The sequence below is a fragment of the Rhinatrema bivittatum genome, chromosome 2, assembly GCF_901001135.1.
Source record: "Rhinatrema bivittatum chromosome 2, aRhiBiv1.1, whole genome shotgun sequence".
NCBI classification, from domain to species: Eukaryota; Metazoa; Chordata; class Amphibia; order Gymnophiona; family Rhinatrematidae; genus Rhinatrema; species Rhinatrema bivittatum.
In genome coordinates this window covers 743,407,484-743,433,712 of record NC_042616.1, presented here as the reverse complement: position 1 = coordinate 743,433,712, position 26,229 = coordinate 743,407,484, and the positions used below count along the sequence as shown (strand labels likewise).

Genomic DNA, 26,229 nt, shown 5'->3' with positions numbered 1-26,229 from the left:
AAATAACAAGAGAGGATGACAATGAAGACAGGGATTACCACAGTAACCTGAGACTAAAAGATATCCCCGAGGGTGTTAAGGTCTCTGATTTAAAGAGCCTTATTTAAAGACTCTTGACTTCACTCCTCTTCCTGAAAGAGGCTGAGAAAATCCTCCTGGATAGAGCGCATCCTGCTCTTCTGAGCTTTCATGCCTCCCGGGGGACATTGGCCTTCACTTTCACTGCTTCAGAGCTGAGAAGGAGAGGGACATGTCTTGATCAACCTTGAGATGAAAACCTGAGCTCACCCCTCGGAGCAGGTTTTTTTCTTTATATTTTTCTGATTTTTATGCCTGCATTTATCACCTCTACCAAGCTATGCTCATGACTGACAGTTGATTGGTACCCTGGCTTATTTTTAAGGATATTATAGTTCAGATTTTTCATGTAAGAAATCCATCTTCCTTAATGTATTTTAAATTCTATTATAGATTAATTTTGTGCTGCTTTATGGAAAGATAAAAGTTTTGTAAATCAAATATTATAACTTCTATATTCAATATTCAAATTATCTAAGTGTATTGCTTTTTTGTTTAGGCTTAGGCACTGTAATAATTTATTTTCTTCCTTTATTTCTTTTACCTTGGCTAAAAAGTAGAAGCAGAGCAAGGACAATTTTTCTGAGTAGTAGAATTACTAGGAACATTGTTTATTCATTTAACTAGACATTATTTTTTTAATTACAGTGTTTATAAATATGATCATATGTATTTTTTATTTTTGCTTAACATTTTTCTATTGACCAAATTCAAAGATGTACTGCATTTAATATTTTGAAGTCCAGTAATTATTAGAGATGTGTATCGTGTGATCAATCGTCTTAACGATCGATTTCGGCTGGGGGGGGGAGGGAATCGGATCGTCGCGGTTTTGTTTTTCTAAATATTGTGTAAATCGTGAATCGGGGGAGGGCGGGAAAACCGGCACATTAAAACATCCCTAAAACCCACCCCAACCCTTTAAAATAAATCCCCCACCCTCCAGAACCCCCCCCAAAATGTCTTAAATTACCTGGGGTCCAGTGCGGGGTCCCGTTGTGATCTTCCACTCTCGGGCATCGGGCGCATTGATAGAAAATGTTGCCGGCGCTACCTTTGCCCTGTCATATGACAGGGCAAAGGTAGCGCCGGCGCCATTTTGGTTCTTGTTCCCCGAAGTCATGAGCGTAGAAGATCGCTCCCGGACCCCCGCTGGACCCCCAGGGACTTTTGGCCAGCTTGGGGGGGCCTCCTGACCCCCACAAGACTTGCCAAAAGTCCAGCGGGGTCCGGGAACGACCTCCTGCGCTCGAATCACAGCGATATTTATTGATATTTTCTGTACTGTGTGATTTTTCCCCTAAAATGCACTGGGAAATTAACACATTTATTTATTTATTTATTTTTGTTTTTTTATATACCGATCTTCTTGCATTGGATGCAAATCAAACCGGTTTACAGTGAAACAATTCAACTTGCCTAGGAGCATTACATGGAACAAAGAACATAGAACAAAATAAGAGTGCTTGTGAGCATTACATAAAAAACGAGGAACGCTTAAACATTTAAACCTTTAAAAACCATTGGTAACAATTGGTAACAATTCTTATACAAAATGTGAGTAAAAGAGCCATCAATGTTAAAATGAAATCAGGCAGATGATTGTCTCGATTGAGAAGGAATATTGGGAAGGGAGATTGAGGGCGGACATGGAGAATGGAAGATGGGGTGGAGGGGCGGGTAGAAAGAAGGTGTAGGATAGGGGAGGATATGAGGGTGAATTAATAACATATAGAACCAATCAAAGTTGTCGCGGGTAGTACATTGAGGGCCATCAAAGAAACGCATGTCCTCTTGCTCTAGATATAAAATTTAAAGGGCCAGGATAGCCCTAAACCCTTCCTATGGTTCTGATTAGACACCCACCCCCTCCCTTGCTGCCTGTAGAGATGGCCCAACAAAGGAAAAAATGCCCTACCCTTTCTCAAATCCCTTCTCTTTCAAAAAAGTCACCACCGATCCACATCCCTGGTACCCCAAGTCCCCCTGGTTCCAATAGTCCCTCCCCCGGTACCAAAAATTACACTCCCAGTTAAAATAGCCCTTTTAACACCCTATCTACACTAGTTCACTCCCCTTGGCCATACTTGGTGGTCTAGGGTATCCCAAGAAGTCTAGTGTGGGCCATGTTTGTATGGGGCCCAGAGCAACTACTAGACTACAAGCCTGCCACTGCCATTTTCCAAAATGGTGCCTCTGGCCTTTGAATCTATCGTATAATAGAAAAGTTTGGGAACAGGGGGTGGGGCATCACCACACATCAGAAAATTATATTTTTGGGTTTTTTTTACCTTTCCACTGCTGGGCTGACTTTATCGGTGGAGGCCAAGTTATTAGGGATGTTGTTACACTTTAAGAAGATGGCTGCCCTGAGCAAGGGGGGGCGGGGGCCACCATCGCATGATTTTTTTCTCTTTTTCCATGGTATTTTTTCTCATTGAATTTTTTTGGGAGAAATAATACCATGGAGACACCACCATGGTATTTTACTGTAGAGGGGAAAATACTGAAGAAATGGCCCCTGCAGGGTTTTTCCGTGGCCCATGCAAGTATGCCCCAGCATATCAAATGATTGTCTAAATTTGTACCTGAGGCAATGGAAGGTAAACTGACTTCCCAAAGGAGCAGCAGTAGAAAATTGAACTCTGGCTTCTTATCTCACTGTTCTAGCCACTATGTTACTCCTTCACTCCTTTCTCAATCATTCTTTCAGAACTCTCTCCCTCTTAGGTTACCTTCACCTAGCCATGGCTCTTTACCTCTGCTCCTCTTCTTATCACAAACTATATCTTCTCGCCAAGAATGTATCCCATTCTCTCAGCACTATGTCCCCTCTCTCATCCCTTAGCATCATTTCTAGTTTCAATTCCTCTCCCAGATTCTTAAGGCAGTATTCACTTTCCTAATCAGTATCATTTTCACAACCTATCATCACATCTCACAGCCAGCATTCCTTCTTCTCTTTTCTCCATCTTCCAGCAGATCTCTCAACCCCTCTCTCACCACCTTCATAGCTCTTCTGTCCTTCTCTCAGTCCCTCTATCTGCAAACAACCCGCACCCCATCTCTACTGCATGGTTAGGTCAGATCAAAGGCAGGAACCCTGTCTGTCCTACATTGCTGCTACTTTCTGATCTCCCTGTAGCCCATTGGTCAGATTATCCACAGCCATCCAAGGGGCTGCAAAGGGAGGTTGGTGTAGTAGCAGGGAACAGAAACTTTTCCTCCCTGCCCTCCCCTGTGGCCCTATAGATGGTAGAACTTAGCTCTCAATCCACGAGAGTACGGGAGATAATATTTGTAGGTGCTCAAATGCCCACAACACCCATAAAGCTGGCTTCAATGGGTGCATGCTCATTTTACTATCTTCTGCCTAGCTTCAAACTGCATGGATCATGCATATTATAATAAATTAGATTAAATATTACTCAATTTGGAGCTGGGGACCGTCTTAAAAATCAGAAAAAGGAGACACTGATCAACTAAAAAAAAAAATGTTGACATATTGTAGTAACCCTTTTTTTTGTTTTCTTTTTTTTGGGAACTCCAGATTTCATGCCTATCAGCATAATTATTTTTGATGAAGGTAATTTTAAAATATATTTTTACACACAGACGTTAACTCCAATTTTCAAAGTTAATTTATGTACATAAATCCTCATTAAAAATGCATTGGGGTAGATTTTCAGATGTACACGAGGGCATACATGTGCGCGTGCTACCCGGCGTGCACACATGTACGCCCAATTTTATAACACACGCGCATGTTATAAAACTGGGGGTCGGCGCGTGCAAGGAGGTGCACAATTGTGCTCCTTGCATGCATCAAGCCCGTGCCGAGCCGCACTGCCTTCCCCCATTCCCTACCCCCACCCCACCTTGCCTTCCCCTACCTCCCCCTGCCCTTCCCCCTACCTTTTTCTTTGCTTTTCTTTTATTTCCAAACTTACTTCAGCGACGGCCGCTGTGCCGGAGGCCTCTGGCCACGCCCCAAACCACCCCTTTTTGCAAGCCCCGGATCTTACATGCATCCCGGGGCTTTACGCATGCCATCAGGCCTTTTGAGGTAGCTTTTAAGAGGTACTTGCGGGCGTTCATGTGCACACGCTACCCGACGCACACAAATATATGCCTGATTTTATAACATGCGTGCGTGTAACCTTTTGAAAATCCGGCCCATTCTGCGCAAAACTAGTATTGACTCACATACACAATTTCACTTGCACCAGAGCAGGTGTAACTTTATGCAACTATATGTACATGCCAACTTCGCTCCTGGAATGCCTCTTTGTAGTGATCCCAAAGTATGCGTGTAATTGCTTTTTTGTGTACTTTTATGCACACAACCCCCTTGTAATTTTAAAAAGGCCATTTGTATGCATAAAACCTGGGAACCAGGTTCGAAAATCACCCCCATAAAATAACAGGAAAAAGCTGTATATTATGCTAATAGGACCTTTGCTTAAAATAGTTTTGAAAGTTCATTAGCATTTGTCTTTGCAAATGCAAAAATATAATTGTGTTATACAAAGCTTGCTCAAGCACAACATAATGTCAGCAGTAAATGATTCAGACCCTTATGTATATAATGTATTTAACTCAAATCAAGACAACATGCAGACATTTAATACACTGTGAACATGGTTTGTAAGAGTCTTGGAGCATCAAAATATTTGAAAGGGAGGGCACAGCAACACGAAATAGACAGCACAAGGAGCTAATTGGCAGGAATCCCATACGACTACACAATAAAAGACATCAGAGAGCAACATACTGTCACATAGCAGTAGCAGTAGCATGATGACAGCAGTGGCAGAACTTGAAATTTGCAATGCACTCATATAACTGAAAATTCCAGAGGGAAAGCTCTAAATCTTTCCAAGTACTGGGTGATCATGTCAAAAAATAGTACAGTATATAGCTATGTATTTCAATAATATGACTTGTCTATAGATTCAGCTAATCAAACAAGGTTTATGAGGTGGAACAAATAATATTGAGATGCTCTTTAACCATTTTAAGCAATTGAAAGGTAATATATTACACCAGAAATGTTCTTGCATTATAATATGTTATTAAAGCAATATTCAGTGAAGCTGGTGCCATTTTTGAAAAGGAGCTAGAGGGGGTAGGAGTGACTGGGAACCATTGCTTTCCCTATCTGTAGTCAACAACCCTATGGAAAGGGTAAGTGAAGTTGGGTAAGCCTTGGCTAATCTGTAGGGGTATATGAGTGGACAGGCAGGAGGAGGTCCCTGCTTATTTGAGGGAGGGGGCAAGGGAAGTAAGACAGGTTTATTCTCTGGGTGTGGTTAAACACAAAGACACAAAGGGCTGATCTCCTGCAGGCTCCCTTCCTAATAGGACCTGACACTCAACACATAAAGCCACATTCACACCTTGAATAGCTCAACTGTAGATTCCAGGACAATTAGTTTATTATTATCTGTGCTCAGTTATGCTTAAAAACAAAAGCAATACAGCAGAAGTAATGCACAAGTGTAGCAAAGGCAATGCTAATAACACAGTGCAGCACTTTTCTTGTGACTGTCTGAAAGGCAGCTCAGTCAGTTTGGGACAGCAAAACCCTCTTTCCTTCCCCTCTCACTTGACACAATCTCCCTGTTTATATTATTCTGTGAAGCTCAGAGTACCATGATTTGGGAAGGAGGGGGCCTCCTCTCCCCCACCCCACTCCCAAATAAAAGCAGCAGACAGACCGCTAGGGAATGCTTTTTGTTTTCGGAGCTCAGCTGCTCCAGACACATCTGCCCTTACTCCCTCCTTCCTTAGAGCTGCCTTTAACTTTTACTCTGCTGCAACCACATGTTGTAAGCAAAAGCAGTTAATCTCTGTGGCCCTGTGGAAATGTTGGCTTGCTCTGAATTCAGCTGCTCCCAGGTCAGGCCACCCCTTACAGGGGGGGCTGGGTCCCGGGAGTACTTGGGGAAACCTCGGTTTATTTGTCAGTAATGGAGAAGTCTGGGGAGCTGCGGATCATGTTAAGCAGCAGCAGGGGAACCTCAGGAGTCCTCTCCCATTTTAAAGTAGCAAACCAAAGATATCCAAACATTTTCGGATATTTTCAGGTATATCTATTTTTGTTTCAAAACCCTTATTTTAATTGTTGCTTTTTTTTCCCTTATTTCTCATGGAATTTTTATCTAATAGGGCCTACTGTGAACCTTTAAATCTCAACTATACCAAATAAATTACAAAGCTCCATGCAAAGTCAAGATTTTAAAATACATCATGCACAACCCGTTTTTTCTATAAAAACCATATCACGCTCTGCCCAGACATTGCACATCTCACACACACTACAGCACCTGCAGGTTGCACCAACTCCCCCTCAGCCCAAGGGTCCACTTTTGCAACATTTAAATGAATGATTAACATTTATTCCAACAACTTTCTATGGTTCCTCTGCTACCCGTACAGAACTTTTCAGATTTTTAAGGCGAGATAAAATTGCCTCCTTTTTTCAAAGATTCAACTGCCCTTGAATCCAGCATGGGACTCTTAAAAAAAAATCACGTTGGATATCACCTGGCCCTGTGGACCCCCATATTGTGGTTTTTGAAAACCTGATATTAAAAGATATTGATCAACTGGAAAGGTTACATGCCCCTTGAAACTTAATCTTACACAAGCAGAACAAAAAGCTATTATGTCTTTGAAGAATGTTCATTCAATATACATAAAACCTGCAGATAAGGGAGGGGGAATAGTGATATAGAATTAAATGTATGGAAAAGGTCTTTCGACAACTCAGTGATGGTGAGACGATGGAGCAGGGAAGAAGGATTCTGTTTTGTAAGAACTGGGCAATCTTTTCTGAAAGGACAGATTCCACCTTAACCAGAGTGGAACCAGGCTGTTGGCATTAACCTTTAGAAAGAAGATAGAGCAGCTTTTAAACTAGAGCAGTTGCTCAGCAGCACATGGTTCAAAGGGAGGTATCTCCGAAGGAGACTAATGAAACAGGAGTTTTAGGGCATCCCAAGAGAGAGCTTACAATCAAAGCAAAAATAATCCATGTGCCTATAAATAATCACCAGAGCTAAATATTCCAAAATATCCCTATCAACTGAAAAGCAGGTTGTTAATACAAACAAAAAACACATTTTGAAATGTCTGTGTGCCAATGCCAGAAGTCAAAGAATTAAGATTAGAGGGTTAGATTGCATAGCAGTGAATGATGAGATAGGCTTAATTGGCATCTCAGAGACCTGGCAGAAGGAGGAGAACCAATGGGACAGTACTACACCAGGGTACAAATTATATTGCATGGATAGGGAGGGTCAGCTTGGTAAGGAGGCATTGTGCTTTATGTCCTGGATGGCATATAATCCAACAGGATAAAGATCCTGCAAGAGACTAAGGGCTGGATTTTCAAAGGGTTACGTGCGTAAATGGACTTACACGCACCGGGCCTATTTTCAAAAGGCCCGGTGATGTGCGTAAAGCCCCAGGACACGTGTAAGTCCCGGGCTTTACTAAAGGGGCGGGAAGGGGGAGGGGCATAGGTGGGGCAGGGTGGGGGTGGGTCCAGGGGCTCCTGGCACAGCGGCCATTTGCTGCTGTGCCAGGGATCGCACGCCGGCAGTTGGCCAGCGTGCAATTTACTTCAGAGCTAAAGTAAGTTTTAAAACAAGAAAAAAAAAGTTTTAAAACAAGAAAAAAAAAAAGACAAAGGTAGGGGGGAAAGGGCGGGGGCAGTATGGGAAGGGAAGGTGGGGTGGGGGGGTAGGGAAGTTCCCTCCGAGGGAGGGAATGGGGGAAGGGAGCATGGCTTGGTGCAGGCTCGGCGCGTGCAAGTTACACAATTGTGCACCCCTTGCGTGCGCCGACCCCTGATTTTATAACTTGTGCGCTCCTGCGCACGCAAGTTATAAAATCAGGCGTACATGTTGGCGCACCCGGTAGCGCGTGCACATGTACTCCCGTGCGCACCTTTTAAAATCTACCACTAAGTGCACTGTAGAATCTTTGGGTCGGATTTTAGAAGCCCTATGCGTGCCTGGCTATTTTAAAAGGGCTTGGTGATGTGCATAAAGCCACGGGATGCGTGTAAGTCCCGGGGCTTGCAAAAAGGGTCGGTCTGGGGGTGGGGTGTGTGCGGGGCATGGGCAGGATGGGGCAGTCCGGGACAGAGCGGGGCAGGGCCAGAGGCCTTCGTCATAGTGGCCATTTACCGCTGTGTTGGAGGATTGCGTGTCGGCAGGCTGCCGGCGTGCGCAACTTGAGCATGCCCAGAGGCAGGCGCAACAGGTAAGACAAAGGTCAGGGAGGGATAGAGTAGGGCTCAGGGGGAAAGTTTAGGGGAAGGGTGGGAAGGTCAGACTAAGGGGAAGGGAACGGGGGAAGGAAACGCGGCTTAGCGCGTGCAAGTTGCACAATTGTGCACCCCCTTGTGTGTGCCGACCTCCGATTTTATAACATGCGCGCACCTGCGTGCGCCTGTTATAAAATCGAACATACATGTGTACGCGCCGGGTAGCACATGCACATGTACACCCGCATACACCTTTTAAAATCTACCCTTTATGTGCAGAAATTCCAGGTGTCTTGGGGAAGAGTTTAGTGATAGGAGTATACTGCCCTCCACCTGGTCATAATGATAAGATGGACAATCAATTCCTAAGATAAATTAGGCAAGCTAAACAATTTGGCATACTTCAATAACCCCAATATTGACAGGGCAAATCTAACATCAGGGCATGCTAGAGAGGTAAAGTTCCTGAATGGAATAAATGACTGCCCATGGACAATTGGTTCAGGAATTGATGAGAGAGGGAGCTATTTTAGATCTAATTTTTAGTGGCATGCCAGATATGGTGCAAGAAGTAACGGTGATAGAGCCACTTGGAAATAGTGATCATAATATGCTCAAATTTGAATTAATAACCGGAATAGGGACAATAAATACATCTAAAGCTCTAGCACTAAACTTTCAAAAGATACATTTTGATAAAATAAGGAAAGTAGAAAAAAACTGAAAGAAGCAGCTACAAAAGTTGAGCGTGCTTCACAGGCATGGATATTGTTTAAAAATACCAACTAAAAAGTGCAGTCCAGAGAAAGGTGGAAGGAAGGCCAAACGATTGCCAGCATGCAAAAAAGGTGAGGTGAAAGAGGCTATTTTAGCCAAAATAACTTCCTTCAAGAATTGGAAGAAGGAAACATCTGAAGAAAATAGGACAGAGCATAAGCATTTGCAAGTTAAATGTAAACATGGATAAGATAGGCTAAGAGAGAATTTGAAAAGAAGTTAACATTAGAGGCAAAAATTCATAATAAAAACTTTGTAAAATATAATCAAAGCAGAAAACCTGCAAGGGAATCAGTTGGTTCATTAGATGATTAAGGAGTTAAATCAGCACTTAGGTAAGATAAGACCATCACTGAAAGCCTAAATTAATTTTTGTATTGGTATTTACTAATGAAGATGCTGTGCAAATACCTGTTCCAAAGATGGTTTTGATTCAGATGAACTGAACTAAATCATGATGAACCTGGAAGATATAGTAGACCAGATTGACAAACTGAAGAGTAGAAAATCATCTGGACCAGATGGTATACACACCTGGGTTCTGAAAGAACTAAAAAATGAAATTTCGATCTATTACTAGTAATTTGTAACTTATCATTAAAGACTGAAGTGCTCTTGGTGTGATTTAGGAAACTATAGACCAGTGAGCCTGACTTCAGTATCTAAGGCCAGTATTAGTTGGCCTAGGAAAACCCTACAGCCTTGCCTTCTCAACCCCATCCACCTCCTTACATACAATTTAAAATTATGCTTTTATAATTACAGATTTTTCATGAAAAAGGACATTCAAGGCACAGTCTTCTGACGTACAAATATCACTTTCAATATGCATATTATTTTTTCATGCACTTCTATGGGGCCAAAAAAAATCAAGAGACTCTTTGAACCCATATGATATTAGGCCTACTGTAATATGTCTTGTGCATTGGCATGATCCTCACAGATCCATGAGAAAACAGAATTTCAATGCAATAAACCTTCTCTATCTAAACAACACTAACTGCCAGCACTGAAACAGCAAAAATTCTACCTATCAAAGTTAACAGTGCAAATATTAAACCAGGCCTAAAACAGTAATACACCCCCTATTAGGAAAACAGAATAAGCCAAACTTCTATAGATCCCTAATTTGAAACTTCAAACTATTGGAATACCTCACTTCAGTCACACATGCAAAACACAGATTGACCCTCAAATTCAGAAAAAAGAAACCTTAAAGTATATAGAGAAATGTACAGACAAAAATTGAACTGGAAACCACAACAAGTCAATTCTGTATGCACTGCCACAATGGAACAACAAAAGCATTACCATTCCTCTTAAAATGATAAAATCACTAAAACCATACCAATAAAAAGAATAATTCAAAACTAATGAATAAAATAACATTCAATAATTAAAAACTCTTATTGAAATTTTCCAAATATCCTGGGTCCAGGAGCGATCTCCTGCTCTCGGGTCATCAGCTGCCAGTAAACAAAATGGTGCTGGTTGCCCTTTGCCCTTACCATGTGACAGGGGCTATCGGTGCCATTGGCCGGCCTCTGTCACATGATAGGAGCAATGGACTGCAGGCACCATCTTAAAAAATGGTGTGGGCCATCCATTGCTCCTACCATGTGACAGGGGCCAGCCAATGGCACCGATAGCCCCTGTCACATGGTAAGGGCAAAGGGCCATCGGCGCCATTTTGATTAGTGGCAGCCGACGGCCTGAGAGGAGGAGATCGCTCCCGGGACCCCCGCTGGACCACCAGGGACTTTAGGCAAGTTTTGGGGGTGTTGGGATGGTGGGGGTTATAATTAATTAAATCTGAAGGGTTGGGGTGTTGTTTTTTTTAATGTGCCCTTTCTCCCCCCCCCCCCCCCCCCCACAACGATAAGAAAACCACACACAATTTTGTGGGTTTTCCTATTGTTTCGGCGACCCCCGAACTGCGACAAAATAGGAAATATTGTCTATATTTCCTATTTTGTCGCAAACAAATGCACATCCTTATCAAATATCATCCAACAATTAAACCTAATAAGGTTTACACACTTAAAGTGTGTAAATTCTTTCAGAAGTTACCCTATTTTACCACATATTGAGTAGGCAATTTTGTAAATTGCCATTCCTGGGGGTAAAACAAAGTTTTACTCAGCTATCTTTACCAATTCAGCAAGCTTTTAAATATTTGCCCCTATAAGGTCAACAATGTATCCTTAAAATGTTCTGAAAAACAAATATAAAGATGTGGTTTTAAAAATCTACAAGTGAATTACATTTTAAATAATACATGATAGCACATTGTTTTTTTGACCTCAGCAAATATTACACTGTATGTAATGAGTAGTTAAAGTGTGATCTGAAAATACATCATTTCTTTATTGTTGTAAGTAGATACATAATATAATTTCATTTTGTTTTAAATTATGTATAGTAGGATACATATTTTATGTGAAACATTTTACCCTTTTCCTAAGGATCATTACCTAGATATTTGACATCACAATTACTATGCAGCAGTAGCAGAAGGCTCAGCGGCCTATTTCCAAAACCTCAAAAACGCTTTGTAAAAACATTATTATACATTCGCTTAGGAAAGTGAGAGTATGTGAAAGTGAGAGGCCATCTTTAAAGTTATTTCAAACTATAGTAACTCCTAAAAAGTCTAAATTTTGGAAATTCCATTAGGAATTATAAAGAGTAGGGTATGTGCTTACTTCCTGGGAACTGAATCAACCTTTGGTTCAAGGCCCTCACACAAAACTCCTTTATTAGAGAGGTCAAGAAGGATTTGCAGTTTAGTAAAAGGTTACGTGATAGAATGTGCTTCCTATTTTCCAGGACATTCACAGTAGAGCTCATCAGGTTGAAGTCCTATTGCATGCTGACTTCTACCACTTCAAATTCACACTCACCTCCTTCCAGCCTTCTATTGTGCTTAATATGTCCACCTGACTGGTACCTTTGCCTCCAGTCCTCATTGTCTCCTTGCTGCTTTTTCCTTTCTCCTTAAACTGGGCTCTCTGCTTTACCTTCTCTATCTCCCCAGTTAATAGATGATTATTTTTCATGACAGAGTTCATATTATTCATCCAAATTGTTCTGCACAAAACTATTTGGATTCACAAAATATAAAATGTTAAAATAAAATAAACAGAAAACAGAAAAAAATGTGTGGCAAAGCATACACTGTTCTGCTTTATAGATTAACACATATATTTCTTTGAGGCAGTCAGGATATCACAGTTCTTAAATTTCAAATAGCATATAAATAGTTCTTGAGTTCTCCATTAGAACCCTTCCACCTCTTCCACCTTTCTCCTCTTCCATCTCTTTACTATCTACTACAGCAAAGGAAACTGTTTTTTGTTTCTCCTGCTCCAAACACACTACTTCCTCTCATTTCTAAGATTATCATTACCCATGTTCCATAGTTACTCACAACACAGACTATTATTGTAAAGAAGAAACCTATACAAATGGTCCTCTTTGTATCTATAAAAATCTATGCTAAAGCAATGCTAAATCTATGCTAAATCTTTGCTAAATTCCAGCTAAATATATGATAAATGTAAATCCATGTAAATCTATGCTATGGATTCCACTGCCACTATGTAAACCGGTGTGATAACACTAGTTGAACATTGGTATAGAAAAACAAATAGATAAATAAATAATGGAACCTCATTCCCACCCAACTTATCAGCTCTATTTGTCCTTCAGTCAGCCCTTCCATCAGTCATATCCCCAATCTATCACTTTTCACTACAACTGCAGTGTGCTGTGATTATACCACACCTCCAAAAACCATCACTGGAGCCTCATCCATGCTGAATATCATCCTATTTTCTTCCCTAACCATTTTCTTCCCTAATCACGCCCCCCCTCCCCTTTCCAGTCCCTGCCCTGACACCATCCCCCCGCTCACCTCTCCTTGTCTCCTCCTCCCACAGGATATATTATGTTAATAATCGCCTAGGATAAATCTCTATTTAAGTCTTGCTACTCTATGGTTTTTAGTTGATTATTTTATCACTCTGCAGTTGTTATCGTTTTAAATCTTTCCTGTCTTCCATCTCCCATGTTTTTTACTCCCTGTTTTTTGTAACTTTACCTTCTACTTAGCTGTTAATTGGTTTCCCCTGTTATATTGTAAACCGGTACGATAATACCTCGTCTTGAGTATAGGTATAGTAAAATAATTTAAATAAATAAATAAATAAAATAAATATTTCTCTCCTGCCTTTTTTTAATCAAAATACCTGAACATGGTGTCTACTTCCACAGACTTAAATGTCTTGAATTAGTGATCCATTCCAATCCAGTTTCTCCCACTATGCCCTCTCCATTTTACTGAGGCAGCCCTTAACAAAGTTTATATTGACTTCTTCATGGACAGAGGCTATTGATCAATCCTAAGAACTTAAATTGCCATACTAGATCAGACCAAAGGTCTCTCAAGCCCAGCATTCTGATTCCAACAGTGGCCAACAAGTACCCACATCCTCATCTTTGACATGTCCACTGCTTTTGAAACTGTTAAATCTCAGTCTACTCCTTGACATTCTGTCCTCGCTTAGATTTTGGGATTCCATTCTATCTTGGTTCACTTTTAATCTCTCCCATCAAATCTTTAGTGAATCTCTTGGTGAATTCTCCTTCACTATCCCTTTGTTCTAGCTCCTCTTCTCATCTATCTTTGTACTCAGTCCCTTAATGCTCTGATCTCCTACCATTCATTTCAAAGTCATCTTTATGCCAATTACTCCAACATCTTTTTCTCTACATTGAACTTTTCACTGCAGAACCCATTCTCAGATCTCAACATCGCAACTTGTTTATCTGACATAGTTGCTTGGTTTCCCCACCACCACTTTAACCTTAATATGGCCAAAACTGAACGTCTTATATTTCCTTCCAAACTCTCTTCTTCCACATTCTTCTATCTTGAAGAATAACAATGTTATTCTCCCTATCCCCTCAGCCCTTTGGGGAGTCATCTTTGATTGTTCTCTCTCATTCTCTGTGTACATCCAAAACATTATTAAAATGTATCATTTCTTCCTGTATGTTTCCACCAAAACCCATCCTTTGCTTCTTGAACACACTACTAAAACCTGTATCCACTCTCATGTTACTTCTTTTTTAGAAAACTGCAACCTCCTCTTCCACACAGCAGCTCCAGAGCCATCTTTCTCTGCTACACTTTATTCACAATTTAGATGAAGCATTTATTTTCTTCCAATATCATTACAAATGTGCTACCACTCTTCTCATGGCTATGCATTAGCTTTCAATCTGCTTCTGTATTCAATTCAAAATACTTCTCACTTTTAAGTGCTTAAAAACTCCATCTTACTTCTCTCTTATCCTCCCTATGTGCCTACTTCAGAATGGGGAAAGATACTGTGGCACCACCCCACTAGCATACACTGCTTTATAACATCCCATAATAACCACTCCTCCACTCACACCCTCCTTTTCAGTGGATTTTGTTACTCCATACTCTCTTCCTGGATCCCAGGTCATAAGGTATACTCTGCCTCTTTGACTCACTGATTTAAAGACTTCTGATTCTTCACATTTCCCTGCCTAGCACTGTAAATTTGGAAATCTAAAAAATGCCACATCCTTGGTGAGCACTAAATTATGCTGGCCATTTTCCTCCAAAGATATACAATTATTTTTCACAAGATATAAAGATGTAATTTCTTTTTAACCTCCTTTTCTCTCCATGATTATCATATAGGCAGGGTCATTAATCAAATTATGTTAGGGCCTTATTGTGGGTGTTAGAACCCTAACGCCCATGATAATTCCATAACACGTGATAAATAACGCATCGTGAGATGTGTATGCACATTTTAAAAATGTTATCAAAAGGGAGGATTTTATGAAAATGAAGGGTGTTTAACATTGCATGTGTTATACTATTGCATGATTTAATGCTGGAATATTTTGAGGGGAGGGACAGAGAGAGAGAGAGAAAGAGAGGGAGTCTGCGTCTGGAGAGGTACACATATTTGTCAACTTTTTATATCACTGTAAGAGGGGCAACTAGTAACTCGAGGTGAGGTTTTGGTGATGGCTTAGGTTTTGGGGTACAGTTTTACATAAGCAGTCAGAGGTAAGAAAAGCACAGTAGACATCAGTGAAGATGTGATGCATTTTGGAGTGATGAAAGGTACACAAAGATGAGATTTGTAAAATGTACTGTCGACCTAGTTTGATGTACAATCTATCCAGCTGCTAAGCATGGTGAGCATGCTCAGAGTGTTTGGTTTACTAAATTGCAGACCTGTGTTGCATCTTGAAAGTAACTCTGCATATCCCAAAAGGGATAATGTGGCTCATGGACATTGAAGTGATGCTGATAGGACATGCTTTTCACAGTGGCAGACTAAAATGCTGCATTACAGGTATTCAAACATTTTTTTTCTGAGATTATTAGAGCTTTGTGGCATTTTTTAAAACATTAAATACTTTTAATAGTTGAAGTCAAAATACCTTTGTTTTTTAAGTCCTGAATTTGAGTGATATTGGTAGCTGTTTTGAAGATTTCCAATGTCTGTATTTACATTTGGGAATAATAATGTTTTTCTTAGTTACTAAATGGTAATTCTCGTATTTCTATTGCATAACTTTTATGTTGCTTATGTCAGTGTCTAACCACTACATAGTTTCTATCCTATTTCAATTAAAGTGGTATAAATTTTCAAAAAGCTGCTGAGTAGCAGAGTTAATGGGTTCATTTTGTGCAGATTTTCACCTGCATATAACAGGCTACATCTGCATATGAAGAGTTGGCTAAGCATATCTAGTCAAACATTTGGCTGACTAGATTTAACCATGGTATTTGTTTGGCAGAGTTTATATTTTGGGGAGTAGTTTTCAGAAAGCTTGCTTAAGCAAGTCAGCAAAACAGTAATAAGTTACACCAGCTTTCAAAGTGGACTTAAACGCACAAGACCATTTGAAAAAGTATTGCCATAAATCTACCTACACAAGTCACACCTGCTAAAATACAGAGAAATTTCCCCTGAAAATGTGTGTGCATGTTCTTTAAAATCTAAAAGTATAAGCATAAATCCATACCTCTCCCCAGCTCCATCCCAGGTACACCTCTGCTCAGTCTGGGTAATATTACATGCGAACATGACATACACACATAAAGTTTACCTACATATCAGAGAAGCAATTTTGTAAAAGGCCATTTCTTAGCATAAAACACTGTTTTATCTGCATAATTTCCATTTGAAAATTATACTCCCTAAGATTTAATTTGTGGTTCTATTTTATACAGGTTGCTATTATTCCATTAGGTAAATTATTAATATATATGTTTATGTTTACCTTTGCTACTAGGTTATTCAGATAAATTTTGAAGAATTTGACCTAGAAATTGGTTATGACACTTTGACAATTGGAGATGGAGGAGAAGTTGGGGACCCCAGAACCGTGCTGCAAGAGTAAGTTTGTGCTTATATTCTATTCCTAAACTTTGTTCTGTTTCATTTTGATTTCTTCCCTTGGTGTTTTCTGCTACATATCCTTCTCCACTCCCCAAATGGCATGAACAGGCAGGAGATCCTAGCTGGCGCCAGTGTTAGAGCAGCGACTCTTTTGAGTCAAAAATCTTAGAAGGTAAGTTTCATAGCAGCATGCAGGAGCACATGTGCACACATTTGTCGGCCCGCACCCAGGGACGTAGCTATTTTATAACATACGTGTATATATGCGTGCATGTTGTAAAATACCTGGAAATGCATACATGTGCACTCAATTTTAAATGGATGTGCGCATGCTTGCAAATCCTGCGTCTACTGCATAAGTGGGGACATTTTAAAAGGGACACGCGCTGACGCCATTGCCAGTTTTACCAGTTCATTCCCAGTTCTCCCAGTTAAGGGATAGGACTTCTGACCCCTCCCCCCTAATTTAATAGCCTTCCTTCCCCCCTGTTAGCCCTGACCCTTAAAACCCTGCTGACTAGCCTAGATTTTTCTGTTTTATAACTTATACGTCATCCATAGCAGAAGTAGAGTTACGCGGCAGGGGGCCCGGCATGCGCCAGTGTTTGTAGGTATTTATGGGCTCATCTCTTGGCCAGGCCCCAGCACACCCCCGCCAGACTTCACCCATTCCCTGCCACTTTTGTAAACTTTTCATTTGCGTGCGTAGCAGGAGATACACGTGTACTCGGGTGGCTTTTAAATTCCGCTCGGCACGCCATGGCCCAACTTGTGAGCAGATCTCCAAGTTTTGACGCATGCCAGGCTTTTAAAATTCACCTATTAGTTTTATTGATTAGCTGATAGGGGCTCCCACTCTATCAGCAGTGATCTTTCCTCCCTTTTCAAGCCTAGGTATACTAGATTGATTGGAATTCTTGGCATTTATATAAAATTTTAAAGATTGTTTACAAATTATTTTTAACAATGAAAATGAATGATGAGTTCATACATTATTACTGAAAGTAAAATGAATGACTTTGGAACTGGTTCTCTATCTGAACATAAAATATACGGACTATAGAGATCAAAGTACATTAATGAATGGAAATTGTACATGGAAAGGAAATGCAGTTCTTAATTACATTTTATAGATAGCTAGATTGTTAAAAAGATTAATAGACTGCGAGGCAGATACAATAGATATGTAGACAGAGATCTTTTGCTCATATTTTTTCCTCCCTCTAAGGGAGTTCACACTAGGACACCAGCTGCTGGAAGTCAGATAAGAAATCTCTTCTGAAGCTGGACTTGTATATTCCATGGTAAAATCAGTTCTGAAAAGTCAAGCTGACTGTGATCGTACGTCTTTCCCCTGGGACTGCACTACATCACCACCATTGTGTTCCTCCACAACAGTATCACAGTACAGTCTGTTGTCATAATCAGAAAAATATGGAGTTTCATATAGAAACTGCCTTAAATGTGTCCTTATCTGATGTCACTTATTAGAGGGGCTATTCCTCCACAGCTTGACAATGGCAATTCCTGCACCTCTCAAAAATCTTCTGGAAGACTCCATATTTCAAATTGGAATTCATGTCAGCAACATAAGTCAGCATAGAAAGTGTCCAATTGAAAGCATGCAGTAACAGGAAGATGAATATATTTTCTGAGCAACAGAAATTCATAGCGCATTCTTTTTTTCTGTTATGTTATCATATGTTAATTGTTTTTTACTCCAGTCATTTAAAATGTCCCAACTCTAGTTTAAGTGTGGGTTTTAAAAAAAAAAAAAAATGGAAATGTATGACTTATAAGATTTAGAGGAGTACCCAGGCTACTATCTTCCCTTCCTCATTGTACCCACTCTACAGCTTCTCTCTTGTTTTCTCATTCCACCATGGTTCTCCTGATCTCTTCTCCAATGTCTCCCCTTCTTTCTCCATGTAGTTCTTCTCCTACTTCCTAGCCTTCCCTGTACCGCCCTTCACTCCTAATCCTGTATGGATCTTTTTACCTCCCTAATCTCTGTTCTTGTTTGTCTCTAATTCCCTTTCCTTGATGGTTAATTGTGACCCAAAGATTGAGGCTACCAGGATGGAAAGAAAGGGAGAAGATTTTTGAGAAGAGCAAACATCTGAAGATTATGGTACATACTAGATCTCTAAAGGATCAGGAGAAGTTATTGATAAAAGAGGAGCCACTTTAAGATCATGAGAGTTCTTGAATGAGTAGATGTGAATCGGTTATTTTCACTTTCAAATAATAGAAGGACTAGGGGGCATTCCATGAAGTTAGCAAGTAGCACATTTAAGACTAATCGGAGAAAATTATTTTTCACTCAACGCACAATATAGCTCTGGAATTTGTTTCCAGAGGATGTGGTTAGTGCAATTAGTGTAGCTGGGTTCAAAAAAGGTTTGGATAAGTTCTTGGAGGAGAAGTCCATTAACAGCTATTAATCAAATTTACTTAGGGAATAGCCACTGCTATTAATTGCATCAGTGGCATGGGATCTTCTTAGTTTTTGGGTAATTGCCAGGTTCTTGTAACCTGGTTTTGCCACTGTTGGAAACAGGATACTGGGCTTGATGGACCCTTGGTCTGACCCAGCATGGCAATTTCTTATGTTCTTATGTTCTTAAAAGAAAATTTTAAATTTGCTGCTTTCTCTCGAATAGGATGAAAAAAAAAAGAGGAGAATTTAAACAATTCAGAAACTGAGTGAAAGTTTTTTTGCAGGAATATTAGAAGATGTTTGAGTAGAACAAGAGAAAGGCAATAGGAAAAATCAGGAATTAAAACTGGTAAAGTTTTAAAAAAAATGCCTAGCAGTGCTTAACTAAAATGACTAGAAATGATTTGTTTGCAGTTATTTTGTGGACAATATTAAATTTTTAAATAAATACATAAATAAATCAGAGATAATCCTCCCTGAAACAGGTATAAATATGCATATCATATTTGGAAAAAAATATCTCCAGTGACCAAAAATATTTTGGATTAATCAAATAAAGTAAGGTCTTCACCAAAAGCCCCAAAGAGGGCATAAATTATGCTGCCTTCATTGATGCTGTAGCACTTGCACCAAGTAAAAATGTGCATGTAGTTTTGCTGTGATCATTGCTGGAAGAAAAAGTAACTGCACAGATTTGTGCCTGATTTATCTGTGGTCCCTTTTTCCATATAAAACAATATGGATAATTTTGAAAATCCAAAAATATGTGTGCCTTCTCGGCTTCTCTGCCCTAACTCTGTCCCAGGAAATGCCTGTGCACGTTTACCCACATACAGGATGAGAGATTTAAAAAAAAGCCAATTTCCCTGACTAATACACTGTTTTATCCAGAGAAATGACTTTGCATATTGCCCTCTAAGGACCTAACAGAGCACTTTTGTAGAGGAGAGAAAAGGAAAGGATTAGAAGAGGATATTATATAGATCAGGGGTGGCCAACCTGTGACTCAGGAGCTACATGCAGCTCTTTCATGTGCAGAATGTGGCTCTTGACCCTTTGGCAGCTGAGTGCCACTGCAGAGGTCAGGAGAGTTGGACAGGAGCAGGGAACTCACAGAGTAGAGGAGCCATTCTGCTTCCTTCTCCTGCTTCAGCTCCTCCCCTCTTGTCCTCACATTGTTGCTGATTGCAGTGAAAACAGAAGAGAGGGGCTGGAGCAGGGAGCAGAGACATTTTTTTCTAGAGATATGCTTTGGGTTTTGCTATCGTGTCAGGGGTTCATTTTGGGTCCCCCTCCCCCGCAGGAATTTCGTTTTTCCCGCGGTTTGGGGTTTGTTTTTTTCAGGGGCCCTGATTTTCGGGTTAGTGTGCACTAACCCGAAAAATGAAATTTTCCAAAATTTTGGAAAAAAATTCATTTATTTTTCGGTTCTCCGGAACCATACCAACTTAGCAAATTTTGTTGAAATTGCCTAATTTGGGAAAAACGAATGCACATCCCTCCTTTATCTGCTTATCCTTGTACTTCCTCTTTCCTCCTATATGTATGTAGCAGTACTGGACAGAAAGGGAGGGGATGAGGTTGTGACTGACAGCATAGCAGAGAAGAGTCAGTTAGCTCCCTGTTTCAGCCCTCCCCATCCTGTCCACCCCCACTTCACCTGCTACTTGGTGCAGAGGGCTCTTCTCTTTTCTGCTATCTCTTTTCTGCGAATGAATAAATGCAATATGCTGTATTACTCTATATTGATATTAACTAATTTTGTAGCCACATATTGTAAATATTGTAAATATTGACCGCTATATACAGTCTGCTCTGTATATACAATTTTCCTAGCATTTGTTATCTTGCGTTTCCCTGAACTACTAAACTTAACCCTCCACATCCTTCCTTTCCTCTTCCCTGTGATATCCCCTCAATTACTCTGTACCCAGTTAATCTGTAATTCAAAATATTGTACTGAGTTAACCCATCTCCCATATTTAGCCTTGTGCTACTGTTTTTGTTCCTTGTAAAGGCTCTGCCTGTCGTTACGGTGACACTGTTTCTTGTTATATGTAAACCGATACGATGTGCAAACGGATGTCGGTATATAAAAATACCTAAATAAATAAATAAATATCTGGAGAAGAGAGACTTTAGTAAACAATGCATCAGGTCCAGCAGATGACTGTGCTCCCAGTTAACAGCAGAGGGTAGGATGAAGTCACCCAGAAATCCAGTCAGGCCAGAATAATTTGTAGCAAGGGAAAGTGGTGAATACTTAAAGGGGTTGAATACTTGGAGGGAGGGGGAGAACATGTGAGAAGAGGAGAATTTTGGGGAGGTGAGAGAGATTTGAATGCTTGGAGGAGCGGGGCAGTGAAGAGGGAGTAAATGCTTCTGGAAAGAGTGTTGTGAAAGGAGAGAGTATTGGAAGATTTGAGAAGGATTTATACTAGGAAGACGCCATTCTCCCGAGGCTGGTGGAGAAGGCTGAAATAGAGGTGAGGCATTTCGGGCGAAGCTGTCTGAGACCGATGGACGCAACATGCTAGAGGAGCGCTATCGGGTTCGAGGCTGGAAACAGGTTGGAGGAGAGCGAACCAGAATAGAGATGGCAATGACAAGGCTAGGGACAGCACCAGAATCAAGCAAGGTCAAGCAAGCAAGGTCAGAGTCCAGAAGTCAGTCCGAGGATTGGTCAACGAAGCAAGGGTCAAGATCCAGAAGTCAGGCAAGGTCGAAGAGCAAGCTGAGGTCTTTGGCAGGCGGCAGGCAGGCAGACAGGTCAGGAACAAGCTGAGGTCTTGGGCAGGCGGCAGGCAGGCAGGCAGGTCAGGAACAAGCTGAGGTCTTGGGCAGGCAGCAGGCTGGCAGGCAGGTCAGGAACAAGCCAAGGTCTTTATCAGAAGGACAGTCTGAGGTAAGACCAGAGAGACGAACAACATACACTGGAACAAGCAGGGCTAGGAAGCAGGAACAAACAGGAACGGAACTGGAACAGAAGGATCCTGGAGCGAGACTAGGAACAAGCAAGCAGGAACACAAGCAAGGGCAATCTCAGGAACAAACTGACCCGATTGCCAAGGCAAGGAAGTGAGGCCAGGAACTTCCCATTAACATGAGTTCAATCAGGGTGCGCCGCGGAACTAGGCCACCGCCCTGGAACCTACATCAGGGAGGTTAGTCCGCACGCGCGCATGTAGGGGCATGGCCAGCTGCTGCGACGCCGAAGCCTGGCGTGAGGCCTGGCATGCAGCTGAAGGCCCGGCGACTGTCGCTGCAGGACGCCGGGGTATAGCTGGACTTGCAAGGGCCACGAGGGAGACAGGACCAGGACCCTCTGTGGAACCCTGAAGGTGAGTGGTCCCGTTCGTGGGACGACCGCGGGTGGGGCACGTACAAAGTTGAGCTGGTAAATGTGAACTGGTTGTTTATTTTTTCAGATAATACAAAGAATACTGGGCACTCCATGAAGTTAGCAAGTGGCACATTTAAAATAAATCAAAGAAAATTATTTTTCATTCAATGCACAATTAATCTCTAGAATTCATTGCAAGAGGATGTAGTTAAGGTAGCTAGCATAGCTGTGTTTAAAAAGGTTTGGAAATTTCCTGGAGGTGAAGTTCATAAACTGTTATTAATCATGCCGACTTAGGGAATAGCCACTGCTTATTACCGACATTAGTAGCATGGGATCTATTTAATGTTTGGGTACTTGCCAGGTACTTGTATCCACTGCTGAAATCTGGAAGCTGGGTTTGATGGACCCTCAGTCTGACCCAGTTAGGCAATTTCTTATATTCTTATGGTTAGAGATAACTTGTAAGACATGGGCACTTTGTACTCTAAAAATCAGATCCACAGATTTTACTGGCTTATACTTCATTGTATTTCTAACAGCTCAACCATACACTAACTGGAGTCCCTGAAGTGATATTCATGATTCTGTACTGGAAGAAATCTGACCTGCTGTAGGAACTTATCTGAGATCTGCAGCTTCACTAGTTTTCAGTCAAAGAGAGGTCCATATTCCAAAGCACTTAGCAGATAACTGAGAAATTATCTGGGCAAATTTGGACACTTATAAGTTAGGGACACTCTGGGGATGTAACTGGGAGGAGCTGAGTTAGTCAGATAGCTTATCTGGCTAACTCCAATATTCAACTAACTCTGGTCAGCTAGTAGACCTTACCTAAAGTTAGACAGAAAAACATATCCAGCTAACTTTAAGATAGCTGGATATTCAGCAGCATGACTGCACCGCTGAATATACAGCACTAGTTAGCTGGATACGTTTATCTGTCTAACTAGCCAAGCTGCACAGCCGCTGAATATGGACCTCCCTGCTGAAAGCAGGCGTAACTTTGCGCGCGTCGGCCGGCTGCCCCGCTCCATGGTCCGGTCCCGGGGGCTGTTCCAGAGGCCGTGGCCACGCCCCGGGCCGAAACCACGCCCACGTCGCCACCCCCAAAACACCACGCCCCGCCCCCTAAACGCCGCGTCATCCCAACACGCCCCCCCCGACACGCCCCCGACACGCCCCCGACAGGAAGCCCCGGGACTTACGCGCGTCCCGGGGCTTTACGCGTGCCGGCAGCCTATGCAAAATAGGCGCGCCGGCCTTTGAAAATCCGCCCCTTTGAGCTCATACACAAATGACTGCATTGTACAGGAACAGTAAAGCATTCCTTATATTCTACTAAAAGAAGTTTTAAAGTCAGTACTACATATACTATTATTGGAAAGAAAACATTTTCCTTCAGCCAAGGGACTACAGAAATCTATGTATCAGCTACAAGTAAATAAAGATATGGCCATTTAGAGCCAAGTTGGTTGCTACTCCCAAACAAGTATACATTGCCAAGTCCAAAAAATAAAATAATAATCACTTTCACACCATGGTGATATGCCAGGGGTAGATTCCATTATAAAACAGACAAAGTTTCGAATACCAGCTCCTTTGCTTTCAGCAGCATTCATATCTTTAAGGTACCTGTCTATTGCCTTCCTTAGCATAGTATTTTCCAGTTATCACTAGTGTTTTGGTTTGTTGTAATTCACACAGCAACCACAAGATTTCTTGGTTATAGCTACAACTTTCTGTCCATGAATGATATTTGCATACAGCATGCATTCACTAACTATATGAAGCAGGAGAGGCCAAATGTACCACAAGATTTATTTGGGATATAGCATGTTCATGGGAACGATCATGTTCACATACATTATTGTCAAGTGGGTGCAGAAATACAGAAGCTTTGCCAAGGAACATGGATTTTCTGCAGTTCTGGTCATGGGAGTTACCTAATCAGCCAGCATACAACGTATTCCTTGGGGAGCTAGGTTTAGTCATTGAGACTCATTGTGTGCACATAGGGACAAATAACCCTTGCTGTAGTTACATGATGTTAGATTCCATATTAGAAGCTACCACCCAGGAAAAAGATCTAGGCATCATAGTGGATAATACTTTAAAATTGTCGGCTCAGTGTGCTGCAGCAGTCAATAAAGCAAACAGAATGTTAGGAATTATTAGGAAGGGAATGGTTAACAAAACAGAAAATGTCATAATGCCTCTGTATCGCTCCATGGTGAGACCGCACCCTGAATACTGTGTACAATTCTGGTCACTGCATCTCAAAAAAAGATATAGTTATGATGGAGAAAGTACAGAGAAGGACGACAAAAATGATAAATGATAAAGGGGATGGAACAGCTCCCCTATGAGGAAAGGTTGAAGAGGTTAGGGCTGTTCAGCTTGGAGAAGAGATGGCTGAGGTGGGATATGATAGAGGTCTTTAAAATAATGAGAGGTCTTGAACGAGTAGATGTGAATAGGTTGTTTACACTTTCGGATAATAGAAGGACTAGGGGGCACTTCATGAAGTTAGCAAGTAGCACATTTAAGACTAATCAGAGAAAATTCTTTTTCACTCAATGCACAATTAAGCTCTGGAATTTGTTGCCAAAGGATGTGATTAGTGCAGTTAATATAGCTGGGTTTAAAAAAGGTTTGGATAAGTTCTTGGAGATGACGTCCATTAACTGCTATTAATCAAGCTGACTTAGGGAATGGCCCTAAGTAGCAACAGTAGCATGGGATCTTTTTAGTGTTTGGGTACTTTCCATGTTCTTGTGGCCTGGTTTGGCCTCTGTTGGAAACAGGTTACTGGGCTTAATGGACCCTTGGTCTGACCCAGCATGGTAATTTCTTATATTCTTATGCTATGGCATACACAGTAGCTTTTATGTATGTCACCAGCTATTTGGCTGCCATTACTCACAGATGGCTTTGTTTTTTGTTTCTCTGATTCAGTATCACTTTATAGGGAGAGGCAGTAGAGGAGAAGGAGAGTGACACCCCCCACCTGGGGAGGATATGGATGAGCAAGATGAGGATGAGAAGGGTGAGGAAGATGGTAAGCTTGAGGAAAAAGAGGAGGAATAGGACAGCAATGTGGGTATATGACTTGCACAGGGTTCATTTCTCTCCAGCCTGGCCTTGCTTCTGAGATGACTAGGAGATGGTAAAATAACTGAGGGACCTCACCAGCATCAATACCTTTCTACTGAGAGAGATACAAAGGTTAAGGAGGGCAACAGCTCTCTCACTACAGAAGTGATGATCCTAAAGGGCCATGTAGAGCTCTGGACATGAACATTAGACTAGAAAGGGGTTCACCACTTGGGCCTTGAGAACGAGTTTCCCTAATTTTATTTGTTGGTTTTTCTATTATCACATTCCTGAGTTTTGAATCTTTTTTTGTATAGATTAGAATTGGGAGGATTGAGAGGATTTGGGTAGCCTTAAAAGGTTAAATTGGAACAAGGGGGCTATAGGGGAAAAGGTTGGGGGATTGTTTCTATATAATGTTGTTTCACCATGTAAATTTTTAAGGGGCCATGAATCCAGCACAATCAGCTTTTAAATTCTTCCTAAATTTCACCAGTGAAGGTTCATCTTTAATTCCTGTTATATAGTCCACAATTGAGGCCCTTGCACAAACAACAGCTTATCGCTGAATTCATCCAGATGGATCCGCTTGAAAGTAAGTACAGCTAGTGGATTCTGGGAGAAAGAGCACAAAATCTGAGCTGGCTGGTACATTTTTAGAACTGCAGTTAATGTTGCTGGTGCCAAAGCCTAGGCATTCTTGTTGATAATAGGTTGAAATCCTCTGTTTAGTGTTTGTACAAAATCAAATAGAATG

General features: G+C 41.2%; 1 protein-coding gene across 1 annotated transcript in view; it reads left to right on the top strand.

The window, feature by feature from the left end:
- CSMD3 (CUB and Sushi multiple domains 3) overlaps positions 1-26,229 on the top strand; it is a 3,551,396-nt gene that overhangs the window by 1,602,169 nt on the left and 1,922,998 nt on the right. Inside the window, 1 exon segment of the mRNA XM_029591914.1 lies at positions 16,487-16,590. Within this exon segment, the coding sequence (XP_029447774.1) occupies positions 16,487-16,590 (104 nt within the window).